Source organism: Berghia stephanieae, chromosome 4, assembly GCF_034508935.2.
Source record: "Berghia stephanieae isolate SIO BIC M18660-M18661 chromosome 4, UCSD_Bste_1.3, whole genome shotgun sequence".
Taxonomy (NCBI): domain Eukaryota; kingdom Metazoa; phylum Mollusca; class Gastropoda; order Nudibranchia; family Aeolidiidae; genus Berghia; species Berghia stephanieae.
Window position 1 is genome coordinate 90,691,338 of NC_088363.1, and position 21,360 is coordinate 90,712,697.

General features: G+C 34.9%; 3 protein-coding genes and 1 long non-coding RNA gene across 8 annotated transcripts in view; 2 read left to right on the forward strand and 2 right to left on the reverse strand.

Moving 5' to 3' along the window:
• The window catches only part of LOC144971547 (little elongation complex subunit 2-like), a 107,906-nt gene that overhangs the window by 27,427 nt on the left and 59,119 nt on the right, over positions 1 to 21,360 (reverse strand). Inside the window, exon 18 of one of the 3 annotated variants that reach the window (XR_013645150.1) lies at positions 9,407 to 9,613. Coding sequence is in view for 1 of the 3 variants with exons in the window: in XM_078912568.1 (XP_078768694.1) it covers positions 9,607 to 9,613 (7 nt within the window). In the remaining 2 variants the exon portion in view is untranslated. Of the gene's footprint in view, positions 1 to 8,547; positions 9,614 to 21,360 lie in introns of those variants that run through there. The other 2 variants (XM_078912568.1, XM_078912567.1) reach the window with 2 other exon arrangements.
• LOC144971548 (uncharacterized) overlaps positions 1 to 21,360 on the forward strand; it is a 52,997-nt gene that overhangs the window by 1,386 nt on the left and 30,251 nt on the right. Inside the window, exons 2-4 of the mRNA XM_078912569.1 lie at positions 11,134 to 11,329; positions 13,148 to 13,429; positions 14,721 to 14,778. Of these exons, the coding sequence (XP_078768695.1) occupies positions 11,243 to 11,329; positions 13,148 to 13,429; positions 14,721 to 14,778 (427 nt within the window). The 5' untranslated portion in view covers positions 11,134 to 11,242. The remainder of the gene's footprint in view (positions 1 to 11,133; positions 11,330 to 13,147; positions 13,430 to 14,720; positions 14,779 to 21,360) is intronic.
• Positions 14,843 to 20,846, forward strand: LOC144971549 (uncharacterized). Of its 3 annotated transcripts, none has more exons than XR_013645152.1 (3): positions 14,843 to 15,141; positions 17,468 to 17,663; positions 18,551 to 20,846. It is a non-coding gene; the product is annotated as an uncharacterized LOC144971549 (long non-coding RNA). The 3 variants fall into 3 exon arrangements; XR_013645154.1 differs by having other exon boundaries at positions 19,732 to 20,846; XR_013645153.1 differs by lacking the exon at positions 14,843 to 15,141 and adding an exon at positions 15,159 to 15,337.
• LOC144971642 (uncharacterized) overlaps positions 20,924 to 21,360 on the reverse strand; it is a 2,633-nt gene continuing 2,196 nt past the window's right edge. Inside the window, exon 4 of the mRNA XM_078912717.1 lies at positions 20,924 to 21,007. Within this exon, the coding sequence (XP_078768843.1) occupies positions 20,924 to 21,007 (84 nt within the window). The remainder of the gene's footprint in view (positions 21,008 to 21,360) is intronic.

The window sequence follows — 21,360 nt, forward strand, 5'->3', positions numbered from 1 at the left end:
AGTGATAAAAAATCTATTTCGTATTAGTTGGGTGTAAAGTTTTGGGGGAAATCTTGAAAATGGCTGGTAATGAGAGGGTTAAATGGGAAATATTAAGCCTTTCAGAAAATGCATTTGTTTTATAAATCCTCCGTTGTAGAGAAATAGAATTACCAATCTATTTTTCCATTCAATTTAAAGTCACATCAATCAATGTCATTATCGTCAGTTAAAGATCTGAAAAAGTTTGTTTTTGATCTTTACCTTACAGCAGTGCCTGCCCCTCAATTTTTCACATTTTCGTTAGTCAAAAAAAAGGAGGTCACCCACATTTTCATTTGACACGTGCGTTAATCTTGTTTCCACATATCTAGTTCCTTAGAATTATGTCTCATCATTTTGCGTTATATATCAGCATTTAAAACCAAAGAATGAAATCTCTATTTGTCCAGCACTGTATCTCTACCTCATTCCACTCTTTGGTATTTTGGCATTGGAATTCCTGACCTCGGTCGTTTTTCATGCGATCCAACAAAAGCCTTCTATTTCTGGCCTTTCTCCCACCTGCTTTGAATTCACATAACCATTTATAAACCATTAAGAGATGAAAGATAGATATATTATAGAAACTCTTCTATGGCATTCCAAGGGAACACGAATAACATATTTATCCAAACCGTCAAAGATGGAAAAAAAATATACTCAAACAGGTGGTCAAAGGCGATTTATTTAACGACATTTTTACTTATTTTAAGTTGCAACCTGCTTTATTGAATCCACTCGGTAATAACGGGAATACCGTGTTGTATATCATTGGGATAGCATTGATAGCAAAATAAATGAATAGATAAATAAATAAATAAATAAATAAATAAATAAATAAATAAATAAATAAATAAATGAACAGGTCCGATCAACTTCATGAAAATTTTTATCTGATAATCACAAAATATATTGAGTAGGGATCAGACCAAGAATCTCTTCGAGACAAAAGACGTGAAAAGAGTCGATATCAGAGTGATAAAATCCTTACCGTTTTAATAATACGCTCTTAGTTTTAAATTGGATTCAATAGTCAGCAACGGCGGAAATCGTGGTTCTAAACAAAGACAATCAGTACTTTTCATTCTTTATGCTGGCTAGAACTTTTTCATATGTCATGTGATCAGAATGTATAACAGTCAAAACATGATGAGATTTATAATGTTTTGTTGTTTTTTTTCCTCTGGATACGCTTTTATGCTCGTCGGAGAACTATTTCATAACGCCATTGATCCGATAGTTTAGAGCCAGTTACTAAGTTACCATGCGTCATTACGAGGGAAGTGACGTTGCGACTGTTGAAGGGCATTCCAGTGGTGATTCACTTTTGAACTAACAACAACAGTCGAAACATGTCTAGGTCCAGATAGCGATTCTCCTTAGTAGATATGAATGTGTAACCAAATGACTGTTCATTTTGCCCGAGCGAGTGGAGAACCCTAAATAATATTTGCCAGGAAATAAAGGCTATTACGAACAGGTACTCGTCTATTTTAATTATTATACTACTAACTTCTTATTATTATTATCATCATCATCATCATCATCATCATCATCATCATCATCATCATCATCATCATCATCATCATCATCATCATCATTATTATTATTATTATTATTATTATTATTATTATTATTATTATTATTAATTATTATTATTATTATTATTATTATTATTATTATTATTATTATTATTTATTATTATTATTATTATTATTATTATTATTATTATTATCATTAATATTATTATTTTATTATTATCATCATAACTATCAGTATTATTATCATCATTATTACTACTATTTTAAATACTTTTTCCCCTGTAAGCTAACAATAATTGCCTATTTGGACAATAAAGATTATTATTATTATTATTGTAGAAATGTACAGAGATCAAGACGAATCTTTTGAACTATCAACGATCAAAATTGATTCGGTAATAAAGTATGTGGGTGGCTTCGCGCAAATGATCTGGGAACTGGGCGGCTAGATGTCCCACATCAAATGTGACCATATTGTGATCATTATGCCCTAGAAGCTATTATAATAATCACTGGGTGGTAGAATTACCTTTTATTAAAGATTTGTTTGTTTTTTTTTGTTGGCTTTTTTTGCATATTAATCGTATATCAAGCCGTCAATATTTTAGTTTTTAGATTTGCCAGTAACGCTGTGCTTGCTGTGAAAAATTTAAATTCGGCTGTACGAAACAATTTGTAGCCCAACCCTATTTCGTATAATAATAATAATAATAATAATAATAATAATAATAATAATAATAATAATAATAATAATATAATAATAATAATAATATAATAATAACATTTATATTATTATTATTATTATATTATTATTATTATATTATTATTATTATTATATATTAATATTATTATTATTATTATATTATTATTATTATTATTATTATTATTATTATATTATTATAAATTAATTTTTATTGAGAATCCACTTATATATTTATATATATAGTATATTTATATAGTATTATTATTAGTATATTATAGTATAGAATATATATATATTGAGTATTGTAGTATAGCAGTAGGAGTGGTACTAGTAGTATAGTAGTAGTAGTAGTATAGTAGTAGTAGTAGTAGTAGTAGTAGTAGTAGTAGTAGTAGTAGTAGTAGTAGTAGTAGTAGTAGTATGATAATAAAGATGATGGAGATGACGATTTTGATGTTGATAATAATAATAATAATAATAATAATAATAATAATAATAATGATAATAATAATATATTAATAATAATAATAATGATAATAATATAAAATAATGTAATATAATAATAATAATATAAAATAATAATAATAATTAATAATAATAAATAATAATATAATAATAATAATAATATATACAACTACTGCTGCTACTACTACTACTAACTATCTACTATCTACTACTAACTACTACTACTACTACTACTACTACTACTACTACTACTACTACTACTACTACTATCTACTACTACTACTGCTACTACTACTACTGCTACTACTACTACTATTATTATTATTATTATTATTATTATTATTATTATTATTATTATTATTATTATTATTATTGTTGTTGTTGTTATTATAACTTTATTTTAACAAAATAAAGAAAATGTCAAAAATAAAATGAAGAGGTATAAGCAATCAAAACGTACCTATTCAGTAACATGTAAAGACAATAGAATATAATACACTCAAACAAGTCTTGTCTTGTTGTCGTCTCGGGTTTGCTCCTCTGTAATCTTGTAATAGCGTTGTTCCGACTTTTCGTGAAGATGTGTATTGTGGATATTTCTTCACTCTGTCCCGATCACGCCCAACAAATAGTGAGAACAACCGTGCTTTTCAAATGTGTTTTACGTATAAGACTTAGCACTATCCTTTTGGATCTGGATAGAGATTTGACCGACTCAATTTTTAAGGGGCACCTTTTTATTATCACATTATCTTATGGAGATGTGATAATACGCCATACGTCGCTTTTCAATTCGCCTAACAGGCGTCATGTCCCGTCCTACATGTTAATCGTTGCTGTTGGTCAGGAACCCCCTGTAAAGCGATTTGAGCACATTTAGTGGATATTGCTCTATATAAAGCTCAATTATTTTATTATCATTTTGACTTTGTACTCAAATTTCAGGTTCTGGTTCATTCTGACATAATACCATATTGACATGCTAGGTCGCATTTATAATATAATACCACGTAAAGGTAAGTTACGTGATAATCAACATGTCCTGAAAATTGCCAGGCCCTTTCACGGGACATCTTGGCCTATCAAAATCTAAAAAACAGAATGTTTGAGAAATCACATGAAGTTTTTTTCGGAAGTCAAGGCACCCATTAGCACGTTGTTTTATATATAGATAGATAAGCTCTGAATAAAAACATAAATATCTAGAAAGAAAGCGTTTGGCTTTTAATGTGAAGACTGACATTCATTCGGGAATCCCCAGAAGAAGAAGAAGAAAAAGAAAAAGTCTACCCTTCGATGAATATCTCGTAACATGGAACCAGACAGTTATAATTGCAGGTACAGGCTGACCCGTGATATAGATGTTATCATGTTTTGTTTTTTTGTTTTTTTTTTTTTTTTGTTTTTTTTTTTTTTTTTGTTGTTGTTTTGTTTTTTCTCCCTTTTGTTAAGTTTGATATCAAAGGCTAGTCTATTACGTTGTGTTGTTTAGAAAAGCATGTCAAGACTGAATGTGTTTGGAATCCTCTGTTTTTTTTTGGCTTGTGGGAAAGAGGATCAGATCTCGCCAATATCTCTACACTTACTGCCGTTCTCTGAAAACGCATTTATAAAAATTTGTTCAGAAAACTCGTCCTTCTTGATCGATTAAATTAAAAGACGCTCATCCTGTCAACAAGAGATGAAGTGAGTAGGAAAGTGCCAGAAGACAATAGCGAATAAAAATTTCGCGGCGGTGATGGGGGTTTGAACCCTTGACCTTACTGGTACGACAACTCCGCCTGCTCGGGAAGAGCGTGACTCTATCGTGTGAGCTATCCACGATCCCTGTCAAACACTCTTAAACCTGGGGCTTACTAGATTTTTTCTTGTATTTTTCTTTCTTCTGTGATGGCATTATTTATTTCATCCGCACCTTTTCAGATAAATTATTATTCACCGGTGCCTTTTTTTCTATTGACAATGAGCGTTACTATGCATTGAGCAATTAGAATATTCTTTGCCATTTAACCCGTTCCGCCCCTTGACTGTTTATTTCCTGTCAACGAAAAGGTCTGAGAAACACTCCTCAATAGGATTCAATAGTCTGATGTCACGTCCGCCCAGCAACGAGCAGGTTGGATCTAAACAAAGAAAATCGGTACTTTTTATTCTTCATACTGGCTAGAACTTGTTCATGTGTCATGTGATCAGAAGGTATAAAAGTCAAAACATGATCAGATTTATAATATGCTTTTCTCCTCTGGAGACAAGTCAGAGAAGTATTTCATAAGGGCGTCCGCCATTGTTCCGATAGTTTAGAACTAGTTAAGTTACTATGCGTCATTACGAGGGAAGCGACGTCACTACTGTTGAAGCCTATTCCTATTGTACTAAAAAGAAAGACGGTTCATACACTTTTCCAAAATATCGAAATGATGCAAACAAGGGACTTGTTTCATCGATGATCGCTACCATAAACGTTTTGTTGAGGGACATGTTTTATTCTCTTCTCAAAGGTTACATGAAAAGTGTTTTACATGGATGATTCATTTCTAAAATGTTAATAATAATAATAATAATAATAATAATAATAATAATAATAATAATAATAATAATAATAATAATAATAATAATAATAATAATAATGATAATAATAATAATAATAATAATCATAATAATAATAATAATGGGGGGGGGGGCGAAGTGGCCGAGTGGTTAAGGCATTGTACTGTGACCCGGAAGGACCCGGGTTCGAGCCCCGCTTCAGACACTTTCGTTTTTTTTTTCCTTGAGGAAGATTATTAACCCCCAATTTGCCCACTTGGACAACATGGGTGATTCTTGTTGACATCAGACATCTTGTTTGATGAGTCATCTATATTCCTTAGTCGTGGCGGAAAAGGCATAATTTTTTATTTTAAAAAAAAAATTAAAAAAAAAAAATTTAAAAAATAAATAAATAAAAAATAAAATAAAAATAAAAAATAATAATAATAATAATAATAATAATAATAATAATAATAATAATAATAATAATAATAATAATAATAATAATAATAAATGTTCATTTATATAGCGCTTATGCTGAAGCTTCGAAGCGCTTCACATTGAAAAGTATTAGTTCTTATCCGCTTTATATTTGTTTTATACTTTCTTCATTTGCTTCGAATCACAATTATAGGTCGATAACAAGGGCAAAAATACTTTTTCTTAGATTTTCGAGTCAAAAATAGAACCACTATGTAGAGGAATAAAGTAAATAAATAAATAAATGATATATAAATGAATAAATAGATTAATAAATACATTTTCAAAGCTTTATGCACTATATAATGATTGAATAACCCAGGACTATACCATAAGGTAAAAGTTTGACGTGACTATTAAGCAGGACGCATCAGTTCACTTAATTTGATTCCATCTTGTCTTTTGGGGTATCAAATGAAGTAATGGTAGGTGGATTGTTGCATGGACATATAGGCTACCTTTCATATGTTTATCCATTTCCTGATTTATCTATTTATTTAAATATGCTGTTATCAACCAATCTATTTTTAAAAATTGAATGATTTGATGTTGTTTCGGAGTTCTGAAACCTTGGTTATGCAAAGAAAAAAAAAAGAGCTTTTATATAGGGCAATATCCACTAAACGTGCTCAGAGCGTTTTACAAGGGGTCCCTGGCCAAAGAGCAACACTTAACATGTAGGACGGGACATGACGCCTGTTAGGCGATATTATGTTGTTTTTTTTTTTCGGACAAAGACAACGCTGTTTACGGCCAGGTACTCATTTTACACCTGAGTACGATGAGAGACTGTGAGTAAAGAGGCTTTTCCAAGGACTCAACTATGCGACAAGCGAGGCTCGAACTCAAGGACCTTCCGATCCGAAAGCGAGTGCCATAGCACAGGACCACATAGCCGCACAAGGGAGGGAGATTGGTGATGATACACACACATCCTTAGATCACCCAGTGACCACATAGCCGCACAAGGGAGGGAGATTGGTGATGATACACACACATCCTTAGATCACCCAGTGACCACATAGCCGCACAAGGGAGGGAGATTGGTGATGATACACACACATCCTTAGATCACCCAGTGACCACATAGCCGCACAAGGGAGGGAGATTGGTGATGATACACACACATCCTTAGATCACCAGTGACCACATAGCCGCACAAGGGAGGAGATTGGTGATGATACACACACATCCTTAGATCACCAGTGACCACAGAGCCGCACAAGGGAGGGAGATTGGTGATGATACACACACATCCTTAGATCACCCAGTGACCACAGAGCCGCACAAGGAAGGGAGATTGGTGATGATACACACACATCCTTAGATCACCCAGTGACCACATAGCCGCACAAGGGAGGGAGATTGGTGATGATACACACACATCCTTAGATCACCCAGTGACCACATAGCCGCACAAGGGAGGGAGATTGGTGATGATACACACACATCCTTAGATCACCCAGTGACCACATAGCCGCACAAGGGAGGGAGATTGGTGATGATACACACACATCCTTAGATCACCCAGTGACCACATAGCCGCACAAGGGAGGGAGATTGGTGATGATACACACACATCCTTAGATCACCCAGTGACCACATAGCCGCACAAGGGGGGGAGATTGGTGATGATACACACACATCCTTAGATCACCCAGTGACCACATAGCCGCACAAGGGAGGGAGATTGGTGATGATACACACACATCCTTAGATCACCCAGTGACCACATAGCCGCACAAGGGAGGGAGATTGGTGATGATACACACACATCCTTAGATCACCCAGTGACCACATAGCCGCACAAGGGAGGGAGATTGGTGATGATACACACACATCCTTAGATCACCCAGTGACCACATAGCCGCACAAGGGAGGGAGATTGGTGATGATACACACACATCCTTAGATCACCCAGTGACCACATAGCCGCACAAGGGAGGGAGATTGGTGATGATACACACACATCCTTAGATCACCCAGTGACCACATAGCCGCACAAGGGAGGGAGATTGGTGATGATACACACACATCCTTAGATCACCCAGTGACCACATAGCCGCACAAGGGAGGGAGATTGGTGATGATACACACACATCCTTAGATCACCCAGTGACCACATAGCCGCACAAGGGAGGGAGATTGGTGATGATACACACACATCCTTAGATCACCCAGTGACCACATAGCCGCACAAGGGAGGGAGATTGGTGATGATACACACACATCCTTAGATCACCCAGTGACCACATAGCCGCACAAGGGAGGGAGATTGGTGATGATACACACACATCCTTAGATCACCCAGTGACCACATAGCCGCACAAGGGAGGGAGATTGGTGATGATACACACACATCCTTAGATCACCCAGTGACCACATAGCCGCACAAGGGAGGGAGATTGGTGATGATACACACACATCCTTAGATCACCCAGTGACCACATAGCCGCACAAGGGAGGGAGATTGGTGATGATACACACACATCCTTAGATCACCCAGTGACCACATAGCCGCACAAGGGAGGGAGTTTGGTGATGATACACACACATCCTTAGATCACCCAGTGACCACATAGCCGCACAAGGGAGGGAGATTGGTGATGATACACACACATCCTTAGATCACCCAGTGACCACATAGCCGCACAAGGGAGGGAGATTGGTGACGATACACACACATCCTTAGATCACCCAGTGAAGACTAAACCTTTTGCTCATGGCAATTGGATTCAATAGTCTGATGTCACGTCGCCCAGCAACGGCGGCCATCATGCTGGCTAGAACTTTTCATATGCCTTGTAATCAGAATGTGTAAAAGTCAAAACATGATCAGATTTATAATGGGGTTTTTTTCCCTCTGCATACACTTTTATACTCGTCGGAGAAATATTTCATAAGGGCGTCCGCTATTGTTCCGATAGTTTAGAGCCAGTTACTAAGTTACCATGCGTCATTACGAGGGAAGTGACGTTACGACTGTTGAAGCGTATTGAGTTTTAAAGTCTTAAATTGTTCTGTTGCATGCAGAAGAACTTTTAAAAATGGTGTGGTCGTTTTATTCCGCGCGTGATGAGAAGGGCATTAAAGTAATTCTTTGAAAAGGGTTATGAAGATGGTGAAAGAAGGGGGGATATTATTGAGTCGTGGCCTACTTCTCTCCGTGGTATATCTAGTACCAGTCAGTATTCTACTTTCATTTTTAAACATTTTGTTTTGGTGTTGTTTATTTTATTTTTTTTTTCATTTCCTTATGCATTTAATTGGGTTTCGTTTTCCTTTTTTATTCTTTATTTTTTGTTTGTTTTGTCTTCTATTTTTCGGGGGGAGCGGAGGGGTTGGTTTTCACTTTAAATTGTATTTTTAATGAATAATGCTTTTTGAATTAATAAATCACACAATTGTCAAATAGTACAGGGAGTGGAATTCCCATAAATCTGATATTTTTCTTAGTGGAATTGTCATCCTTTGTTCTGAATGGATGATTCGGATATTGTCATAATCATAATTGCCATGATGAGATGGTTGATCTCACGATGCAAGAATAATGTAAAACCGTTTTTTCACAAGCGTGAAAAAAAAATAATCGACAGATATTCGTGGGATTCATTTAAAAAAAAAAAAACAAAAAAAAATAGTATATGCTAAATCTATTGCGTCAAACCTTTAGAACTGCTTAATGCCAGCTGTTGAGGAGAATTCATGGATGCAAGCGAAGCCCTCTTCCAGACGTTAAACATTCAACATAGACTAGGTGGAGATCGAGATCTTAAGCAGGTGTTAAAATAAAGTCTTTTATTGTGTTCTTAATGGGAATTCCGTGCTTTGGTTTGACGTGAGGGAATGGGTGGCAGACAGGCATCTCTATGGGCTGGAGGGAGAGATAGAAAAGAAGGGAGGTGACGGGGTTGGTGAGTACACGTGTCACAACAACAAAAGAAAAATAAATCAGAAAAAAAAGACCGGGAGTCTAGACAGAAAGATAGCCTAGATGAGTGGATGAATAGATAATTGATCAATGTATGGGTGCGATCATAGATAAATAGATATGTAGACAATATTATGGATGGATAGATAGATGGATAGATGGATGGATAGATAGATAGGTAGATGGATAGATAGATAGATAGATAGATAGATAGATAGATAGATAGATAGATAGATAGATAGATAGAGAGATAGATAGATAGATAGATAGATAGATAGATAGATAGATAGATAGATAGATAGATAGATAGATAGATAGATGGATGGATAGGTGTTTAGAAATCAAAAAAATTAAAGAAGGGAAATTAAAAATGGCTGGTGTACGGGCGGAGATGTAACAAACCAACGAAGATCTCTCTCTCTCTCTCTCTCTCTCTCTCTCTCTCTCTCTCTCTCTCTCTCTCTCTCTCTCTCTCTCTCTCTCTCTCTCTCTCTCTCTTCCACTCTCTCTCTCTCACTAATATAAAATATATATATATATATATATATATATATATATATATATATATATATTTCTTTATCTCGATCTAGGTACCTCTCTACTATCTACTATCTATCTTTCGAAAACGTAATCATATTTCAATTTGTGCATTGGAATCAAGTTGTTTTCTTCACACGCCTTCCTTCCCTCAATACTGTTTGTTTATTGACAAAACAAGTCACAAAGTACTTCATTCTTTAAATCGTCGCTGCATGACACGAGTTTCACATCAACCTTCTCATTCTTACTGCGTTATGATAATGCTCCACCACATTATCATTATTTGACAATCAAGTCCATTGTTCGCCACGTCATAGCAGATTATTTTTTTTCGATTAAATCACACCCCTCCTTTCTTCTTGTTTTCTGATTAGACTAATTTCATGTAGGCTACTACCTACCTAAGTCATAGCGCCAGTCAAAATGTATATCCGCGTATTTAGCAATAGCGTTTTTTCTATAATATGGATAAGAATATACATCTTATAACGTCGTGTTTATGGTTATTATAGCATATTCGGTCTAAAACTTGAATTACAATCATCTTCCTCTGTTCATTTCAATTAGAGATAAATAAGAATGTGAAATTGAATGTAAGCTTCAATTTAATTACAAAAACAGACCAAATGAACGTTTCGGGTTTTTCCTTTATCAACAAAACAGGATGAATGAAACACTACAGATGAATGAGATAACGTGATGATATATTTTTTCAAAATATTAGAAAATTATTAAGTTAATGAAAAATAAATGCACAATAACTGATATGGGCACGAGTCGTTCAATTAAATGTTATCTTTATCCTATTTACGAGATAGAAACAAGAGAAAGTAATAAATATTAATTTCCTTAATGAGGGATAGAAATGTTTGTTTTTTTTTTTTTTAATATTTTGTATATATTTATATATGACTTTTCCACAGATAGGTCAAGTAAATTTCGGGGGGAAAAGCAGTGGTAATTTCCTTAAAAGTCTGTGATTGTTGGCAATATGGTGACGTCAGTTGACCATGACGTGGAGTTCTCCTGGCCATGAAGTTAAAAATAATGCTAGATAGACGTCACTTGTCTTTGGCTGGGATGATAATGGTCTTGTTTGTTTGTTATTCAATCCAGTTGGTAAGTTATATTTGTTTCTAAATTCTAATCAGTATCGGTAGGGTTTTTTTTCGTCACGTTTCTAATATAATACTCATCGCCATCATCATCATCATCATCATCATCATCATCATCATCATCATCGTCGTCGTCGTCGTAGCCGTCGTCGTCGTCGTCGTCGTCGTCGTCATCATCATCATCAACAGCAACAACCACATAAATATCTCTTTCACTACCATCACCACAACCATCGCCATTATCACCAGCACCACCAGCATCACCAGCATCATTATAATTATTATCATCACTATCATCATCATCATCATTAACAACAACATCATCACCATCATCATCATCATCAACAACAACAACAGCAAAATAGCATCAACAACTGCTACCATTGCCACCACTATCACATCTTAATTCTACAGATCATCGGTATTCTATTCAAAAATCACACATCACTACTATTTCTGTTATAGCCAAATGTCACTAGAATATGGATTTCTTATTTCTTATCATCTCGTCATACTTTTATAATAGACATCTATATTACAAAAAAAAAAGAGCTTTTATATAGCGTGATATCCACTAAACGTGCTCAAAGCGCTTTACAAGGGGTCCCTTGCCAACAGCAACACATAACATGTAGGACGAGACATGACGCCTGTTTGGCAATATAACAATTTTTGGGGGACAGAAACCTGAGTACGGTGAGAGAATGTGAGTAAAGAGCCTTCTCCAAGAACTCAACTATGCGCCGAGCGAGGCTCGAACCCAGGACCTTCCGATCCGAAAGCGAGTGTCATACCACAAGACCACATAGCCGCACATTCATTTGACAAAACATGGTGTAAAGTATTTAATAGGACGTAATATCGTTACAAATATCCACAAGCTGTAGCTTGGAATAGTCTACAAGCAAACGGATATGTTAGACCTGCTTTACATTTCTATTTTTTTTTCTCTATCACCGGAGGTGGTTGATTAGCCTTAGCTACTAATAGGCTTCAACAGTCGTGACGTCACTTCCCTTGTCATGACGCATAGTAACTTAGTAACTGGTTCTAAACTATCAGAACACTGGCGGACGCCCTTATGAAATACTTATCCGACGAGCATAAAATTGTATCCAGAAGAGAAAAACATTATAAATCTGATCGTGTTTTGACTTTTATAATAATATATTATTCTGATCACATGACATGTGAAAAAGTTCTAGCCAACACGAAGAATAAAAAGTACCGATTTTCTTCGTTTAGAAGCAACCTGCTCGTTGCTGGGCGGACGTGACATCAGAGTATTGAATCCTATTCATGCATCGTCTTTGCTAGAAAGGAGTTGACAAAATCACAGTCCGTTTCAAACAAAAATACAACCATGACTCAACTTCTCGATACACGCAAACGGACTTGTTTGACCTAATTTTTGTTCATTTTTTAGAAAACGGTAGGGGCTGCCTGAAGCCGGTGATCATAAAATACTAACGAAAGAGTGAAAATGGAGAGGCTTCGTATGGGAACAAAACAGACAATGGACGTTTCGGGTGCAAACCCTTCGTCAGCACAACAATGCACAAATTAACGTGGAAAACAAATAAAATATAATCAAAAAAAAAAACGTGTCTGTTTTGTTCCCATACGAAGCCTCTCCATTTTCACTCGTTCATTTTTTAACAACTTTCTTGAAGTGTGTCGTGGGTAATTGCTGGGTTTATTCGGCGTCCTTTTCTAGAGGGGAATGCAAAAATTATATTCGTGTCAAATTGCAAAAACCTTCATGAATTAAATTTAGCTGTAAAGATCTACTTTTCCTTAATATTATAATATTCCATTCCAGGCAGGTTCCTCCGGTATTTTTCAAGTCAGGGTTTTGTCTTTTCTCTCCTTTGACTCGAATATAAACCTTTCAAACCCTGATCGACATTGGAACAGCAGCCATGAGATGGTTAATGAAAACTTTGAAAGGGAAGACGTAAATTGCAGTATTCGAATAGAGATTTGTTTATCTCACCATTTGCTTCCTATACCTCGGAATTTACAGTGTACGCTGGGACACGTGATCCAATACCCATGGCTTCAAGACCAAAACATTGAGATTCCTTTTACATTCAAATGGCCGGTAAGTATTGTATTCCATGCATGAGGCAGGATTTTTCTCTAAACATCTTATCAGTTAGGGGGGTTAAAAATTAATAATAGAGCCCCCTAGCCTAATATGTATTAGTATGAGCACAACAAAATTTTCTTCGTCTTTCCGATATATGAAAGGAAGATTTTGGAAAAAGCGCAAGTAAAAGATTGGGCTCCGTTACAGTTACAGTATCAAAAACAGTAGACGAGAAAAAAAGACTATTGACTTATACGATAAAATATCAGTCCTCCTCAATCAACAAAGACTGATCCCATGGAAAAGTTTTGATCACTGACTAACTTACAAGTGTACTTTAAATATTTGAACATGTTTGTGCATGACACAGCAATGAGATAATACAAGAAAAAATATTCCAAAAATATTACACTAGTGCCTGTTCCCAAATTTGTTACCGTACAAATGTAACTTTCAAAAAATCATTTCAATAACAGTAATTGAAAAGATCTATATATTATATTAATGTGTAGATTATGTCGTAAAATGCTAGATCTACATAAATACCGTGTATTTGAAATATTCGTATGTAATATTTTTAATTTCAATCATTGCGCTTTGTGCAGTTGTGTAATACTTGAGCAAATTGTTATATATAGACTATAGTAAATATAGGATAGTTGAACTTTGTTATCGTTTTTGTGCTATTGATTCTTGCGTTAACGACCGCTTTGATACCAGAGTAAATTTAAATCTATATTCAATATCTGTTAATGCATGTGCTGTAGTGTATGGATGTAGCAAGACTCTAATTATTATTTCCTAAACCAAAACAAGAGCATTAACTTCATATTGGCTTATACATATAAAATGAAAGTTGATACATTACAAACGTTAATTAAAGTTAGATGGTTGAGGCCCAGTTGATATGCGCATGGTATAGACTGTTGAATAAATAATACAATTTAGATCAATGGAACAGCATTCCTGAAAATGTCAGAGCAACAAATAGCCCGACAATATCCTATGGTAATCTCGACCCGTTTAAGCCCAATAGACCAAAATACCATCCACCACACCGAGTTGCGTCAATCTTCATCTCATCACATGAAGCTGCAACTATTTTGGATTGGACTGGATTGGATAATAGTGAAAATGTGAGGTTTTTGGATTGACACGAGAAATGACAAACTGTCAAGAATATGTCTTTTTTATAAATCATATAGGGCCTATATTGATTTTTTTAAAAAGTTAAATAAAACTGCTTAGCAGTAGGTAATTGTGATAAATCCATGTTCATATCAATCATTTCCAAAACTCCCAGGGGGCGCTGGCTGCTTCTGTGAAAGTTATACATCCGTGCAAGTCGGACACAATTCAATGTAAGTACGGCTTCCTGCTTGTTGGTTTATAGATAGAATGCTGATGACGTCACGCAATGATCTACTTTAGTTCCGGATGGCAAAAGAACTTGGCTGGCTTGTAAACATTGATGTGAAACGAGCTCTAGTCCAATTTTTAAAACGTGAAACGTGCCAAATAACTGCATAATCATCGGATGCACTAGAAGACAGGGTCGAGATGGAGTCAAATTGTTCAGGTTACCATCCATTAGGAAGACGAAGGACCCAAAAATAATAAATTTAACCCAGCGGAGACAGTTGCAGCGATCAGAAGAAAGGGATTTGGCGATGGCTCAAATCTAACTTGCAGCCACCGAGTTTGCAATGATCATTTTGTTAAAGGTAAGAATTGATGGATAAATTAAAATCTTAAATATTATATATACGATATGAATTAATTTTAATTATTGTGAACAAAGCAAGTTTACTTCGCTCCAACATCATCATGTAGCCATTGTGGGCCATAGCATGTCACGGAGTTGGCGGCAACCGACCAAGGTCCTTGCCTTAATTTCTGACGTTGCAAGTTTATGATTTAGTAAATATGTGTTTTATTCTTTTTCATGGAAGAGAAATCAAATAAAAAATTTCAAACTCGGTGGTCTAACAAAATCTACGGAGAGATTTTTCACCGATGTGACTTTTCTATGCGAAACTCCGAAGTTGGAGAAATCATCTGACTCATCTCAGACTCTGATGTAATCTGTAGTCTGTAGGCGGTCTAGAAGGAATCATTTTAATTTTATGGTCCATACACGGTCCGGATGGATGATCTTTTATTTGTTGTGTTTAGTTATCAGATAGGACCATGAATATTTCATGCATTTCTCGTGCAACATACTCTAAATCAAAACCAAATGCCTCATTACCGATAGTGATAGGGCTACTTTCGTTTTCAAGCTTTGGCTTTTATGAGATTAGGAAGTCTTTCACTGTTGTTCTGGTCATTCATTTTAGAATTATAATGTTCCAGTTTATAACTTATGCTTTGTCAAGATTATTTTATTGTGCATTTTAAAAACATGTTCTCCATTTGAAGAAATATTAAAAGTAAGGTTGCGTTTTTCTTAAGTTTTTTTTTTCCGTTCCTCCGTTGGTGGTGTATTGTAAAGTAACACGAACAAACTGCTTTTCTACACCGCTGTTGGACATGTAAAGGCTAGTTTTTGACAGAAGTTTAACACGCTGCTTAGTGATTGCCAGTGTCAGTTTATAATGATAGTAATGGTTATTTTTTTACTGACAAAATTAATATTATAATTATTATTATTTTAAATTTTAATCCAAAGAAAGAAACAATCAACCTCTATCAATCCACTAAAATGACTTTTCATAATTTTCATAGTTAGAAACTAATTTTAACTCAAGGTGAGGATTAGTTATAATGTTTCGTATAGTCATTGGATTAGGGCCTTCATATGGATTTTTTCCCAAATATGACAAGAATAATAATAAAAAAATTTCAATTTAAAAAAAGTGTCCTTTGGGATCCCGATACTTTAATTGCAGCTATGTGGTATAGTTATCACCGTCATTTTGGAAGGATTAGGGTTCCAGACCCGTTCTGAGCAGTTGAGTCATTGGGAAAGGAACTTTATTCACATTCTCTCACCATACTCAGGCATAAATTGGGAAACTGGCTTTTAACATAGGCCTGTAAATTTGCCGGCATTTCTGGCAATTTCGCTCTGCCGGAACAAAAAATTAATTAAAATACTTTTTCATTTTGTTTAACAGCCTATTGAATTGGTAAAATTCTAAGAAAATATTCTGGGAAATGGGGATTTTTGCTCATGTTATTGAAAAAGCTTCAGCTCGAGGATTTTCAGGGGGCAGATGCAGGCCTGTTAAACAGCATTGTCTCTTTCCGGAAAAAATGTAATATCGCCTAACAAGCGTCATGTCTCGACCTGCATGTAAAGTCTTGCTGTTGATAATAATAATAATAATGGTATAGATTTATAGTGCGCCAAACATCCCTTCATCAGGAGGGCTCTGGGCGCAAAACATAGATTAACTTAATCATGAAGCCCTAACACAGTACAAGAACAACGCTAATTATACACATAATCAAAAGAAAGCCTGTCGGAATAAGAATGTCTTCAGTCGACGCTTGAATTCCTCTAGTGAAGAAGTGTTGGCTATAAACCCCTTGCAAAGCGCTTTGAACAAATTTTCATTTCATGGAAATTGCACTATATAATTGTTCTACCCTTGTTCTAATTTGACAAAGCTTGATGTAAATTTAACGGAAAGCTTAAGGATTGTAAAAAAAAAATAATTTAAAAATTGAGCTTTATATTATAGCGCAATATCCACTAAATGTGCTCAAAGCGCTTTACAAGGGGTCCCTGGTCAACAGCAACATTTAACATGTAGAACGGGACATGACGCCTTTTAGGCGACACTACAATTTTTCGGACAAATAAAACGCTGTAAACGGCCAGGTATTCATTTTACACCTGAGTACGGTGAGAGAATGTGAATAAAGAGCCTTTTCCAAGGACTCAACTATGCGTCGAGCGCGAGGCTCGAACCCATGACCTTCCGATCCAAAATCGAGTGTCATACCACTAGACCACATAGCCACATAAGGACCAGGACCAGATTGTAATAGGCAAGAAATGACGTAATATATTTCAACAATCAATTTTTTTTGCCTTTACAGGAAGGCCAGCATCACTGCTTGATGAAACTGATCCTGATTGGGTTCCAACGTTAAAGCTTGGACATGGGGCAGAGAAAAAAACAGACCATTACTCATGTCTTAAAGATAGGAACAAACGCAATGACTGCAGGCAGCAACGGCTCTAGTTGAACAATCAACAATAGGAGAAACTAGCTCAATCATTGACCATGTAAATGTAAGTGTATTGATTGTATCTGTTTAAAACAATATTTATGTAGGCATGATATCTCTTCCTACATGTTAATGTTAATGTTTCTGTTGGCTTGGGACATCTTGTAGAGTGCTTTGGGTGGATATTGCATGTGCTATATAAAAATAAAAGCAGATCTCACTCTCAGGAAATTTAATAGGTCCAAATCAAGCAATTTTTGGGGGGTAAAAAGTGAGATTAGCAACGTTTGTGCCGTTCATTACACTTTAAGGTCATTGCATTGCCAGTTGAAAGGAAGTTGAATAGAGAGTGAAAAGATTGTAGATCTATGCACATAACAATAGACAAAGGGCACAAAATCATATTTCATATTGCAAAGTTAAGACACAAATCTATGACTATGAGGAATGTAATAAGACAAAGGGGAATAGAGCACATATCAAGTGACTTCATTTGCTCATGAGGTATGTAAGGAATGCCTGTCTGGTGAGCCAGTAATGAAGTCAAAAGTTTGTCCAAATTGTTGGTGCAAGAACTGACATCAAGAGAAGTTTTTTTTCAAATAACCAGACTGTACAAAAGCTTACATGGTTGAGTTTTAAGACTTTTAACTTCAGAGATAATAAATAACTGAACAAAAACCATCACTTCATTTGAATCAAAAGCTTTGTCTTTATTATGTTGATTAATTTTGTTTTATTGAATGAATGGGCAATGACAATTAATAAAAGAGGAAGATCCATTAAATTTGAGGGCAATGAAATGAATACTATTGTGAGCATGTCCTTCTATGCTATGGATAGGTTGCCTTTTAGGATAGTTCATACAAAATTAGAAAATCCTGAAGGTTTTTGTCTTTGACTATAGCGTAACAAATTTTTAAAATATAGATTCTCTTTATTCACCTCTAGGGAAAATTTGTCTTTGGAGTCTATTCTAAAGGGAGACGGAAATAACCCAGCCATTGCCGCAACACAGCGCCACAAACTGAGCTAGGGCTGAGGTGACTTGCTCAAGGCCACACAACGTAGTGACAAAGTGTTCTTATGATGAGACAGATAGAATTAAATGAGTTCACCCATATTGATTTATTCCTCAATTATTAAGATCTGGGAAGAAATGTTTTATCAACCTTAAATTATGCCGTTTAAGCTAAATGAATATATTAATATTATAGTCTACATGTTACTTTTACAAGCCAATTGTCATTTCATTGTGGTAAAAGGCAATCTGCACAAATCAGCAGAATGACCAATCAAACGTTTTTTTTACAGAAGCATGTACCTATTCCCTATGTATGTACAAAATACACACGCTGGCAACAAATTAAATTTAAAAAATTAATAAATTATATGGCATAAAAGAAAAAAACAAACATTCCCAGAAATGTAAAATATTATGGGCTAAGTTTGTCCATTTTTATTGGTTATAGCTAGCGGTATCTACAAGAAGTTGATGGTTAGGTGCAGCGCTTGTAACACTCAATGGAATTTCCCGTGTAGAGAAAACATATATGTGTGTTTTTTGTATACTGGTGTAGGAAATACAGTTCTTAATTTTTTTCTTTTTTTTGGCGAAGGCCAATAATTGCCCGAACATTACAGTACAGCAGATTTTCTGAGCATACGTAGTTTGATTCCACAGGTGATAGAATTACATTTAGTTTTTAAAATATTTGCGTGTTACTTGTAGAGTTTGTAAATAAATAGTTTTAGAATGTTTAGGTTTGCCAGTAATTTTGTGCTCGATGATAAATATTTAACATTTGCTGTACGGAGCAATGGTGATCCACAACTCTATTTTTTTAAAAGAATAGATTTCCACATAAATATGCCAAACCATTTTGGAATTCATCATAAGGTTCAGGCACTATTGGCATTTGAAGTTGAAGTCAAAGAAAAACTTTTAAAAAAAATTATTTTGACCTGTAAAATGAATGACTTGCGTATTTGAGGAAATGGGGCTTAAGTTTTCTTTGTTTTCAAACATATTAAAATATTAAAATTAAAATTCCCAGTGACACCAGAGGTGGTAGGTCAATAATGTACTATTTGCTCTATGTATTAACTTAATCTTGGTATTTCTTTTACAGGATTGTGAAGACAGACATTTCAGGTTCCCATCTTGATGCTGAGCAGAAAGCACTTGTCGACACACGGAGTCCACTATAACCTTATTTTTGGGAATGGCGAACCTGAAACGAAAAGAAAGCAGTCAGACTTTTTATTCATTCTTTTCCAATAATGCTTGATTTTATATACCTTTGTAATCCTTTTCATTCTTTTCATTAGACTAATACATGTGTTAAACATTTTTACTTTTGCCCGAAATGTTTGTGAAAAAATTGTACTAGTTGTAGTATTACTACTAGTAGTAGTAGTATTACTTCTGTTACCATTATTATATAGCAATGACTATGAAAAATGTTTTTTTCTCTTTTTGAAGAAAATTTTTGTCTAAAATCCAAACCCTATCTCCACTGAGTAAAAATGTTTTTGAATTTTGAAAATCCATTCATAAATAAACAAGTTATACAGTTTTAAAGGTGTCATTTATTTGGATGACCCGCAAAGAGGAAAAAAACGCGAAAATATGGGACGCTTTTTCGGCATTTTTTTTTTTGGACCTTTGGTTGTATCTTGCGTAATAACTGGATTAAAAGATTGAAACTTGAAGAGCAAATTAGGATGGTGTTTTGTAAAATATGGGAACAGTACTCGTCATATTCATATGAAATTTTACAACCAAAATGAAGAAATGTTCATGTATTACCTTGTCAGCGACAAAACCTCCACGCCCGGTAGTTTTAGAAATATTTTACTCCAAAGAGTAAAAATCTATTTTTAACCGTCTTCTGGTAATCGCACGAGTTTTGTCGCTTGACATAATCTAAAATGACCTTTTTTCTAACAGTGTGCCAACTTTCAGTCATATTCATAGATAAACAGCGTCGTAATTAATTTTTAAAAATAGCATATACGAAACGGCTTCGTCCCATATTTTGACGCGAATTCGGGCACTTCGTGAGCGAAAAAGAGGCCCAAAGATTTGTGCGGGATAGTCATTGCTATATTATATGTTCTGCAATAATATTCAAAACCTAATAATATTTTTGAATTGGCAAATAAATAGAAATCCATTGTATATTTAAACATGAAGTTGGAGCACAATAAAGAAAATAAAGTACTGTAATGACTTTTTTAAAAATTTGTTTTATCCGTTGCTTTTGTAATTTGATGGTGAATGCTTGACTGAGTTCTCATTTTTCTACCCTGGGTGTGGGGTCATTGACCTTCCATTGTGGGCAAGGTCATTATTGCTTTCTTCACCCCCCTATGTCTGTATTCCTTTTTCAGGTAGCTTTCTATCTTTGTTTTGGAATAAGATTACATGCTTTTTTTTCCCTGTCCTTAGATGAGAGAGTGACAAATGGATGTAAATTTATTTTGTAAATTTTAATCATCATTTTATAAACAATAGACTGGGTGGGGTCTTTGACTTCCCATGGTGGCAAGAGGTCATGCTGTGTCCTCTATCCCTTATATTGTTTTCCAAGTTTCTTTATGTCCTTGTCTTGGAATGAGATTACTTGGTTTTGTCCTTTCCCTTGCCGGAGTCATTGGCTGAGAGAGAAACAGTCAAATGAATATTGTTGGTTTTGGGAAAAAAATTTTTTTTTGTCCTGTCAATCAGTTCGCGTAATTTTTAAAAAATAATATTA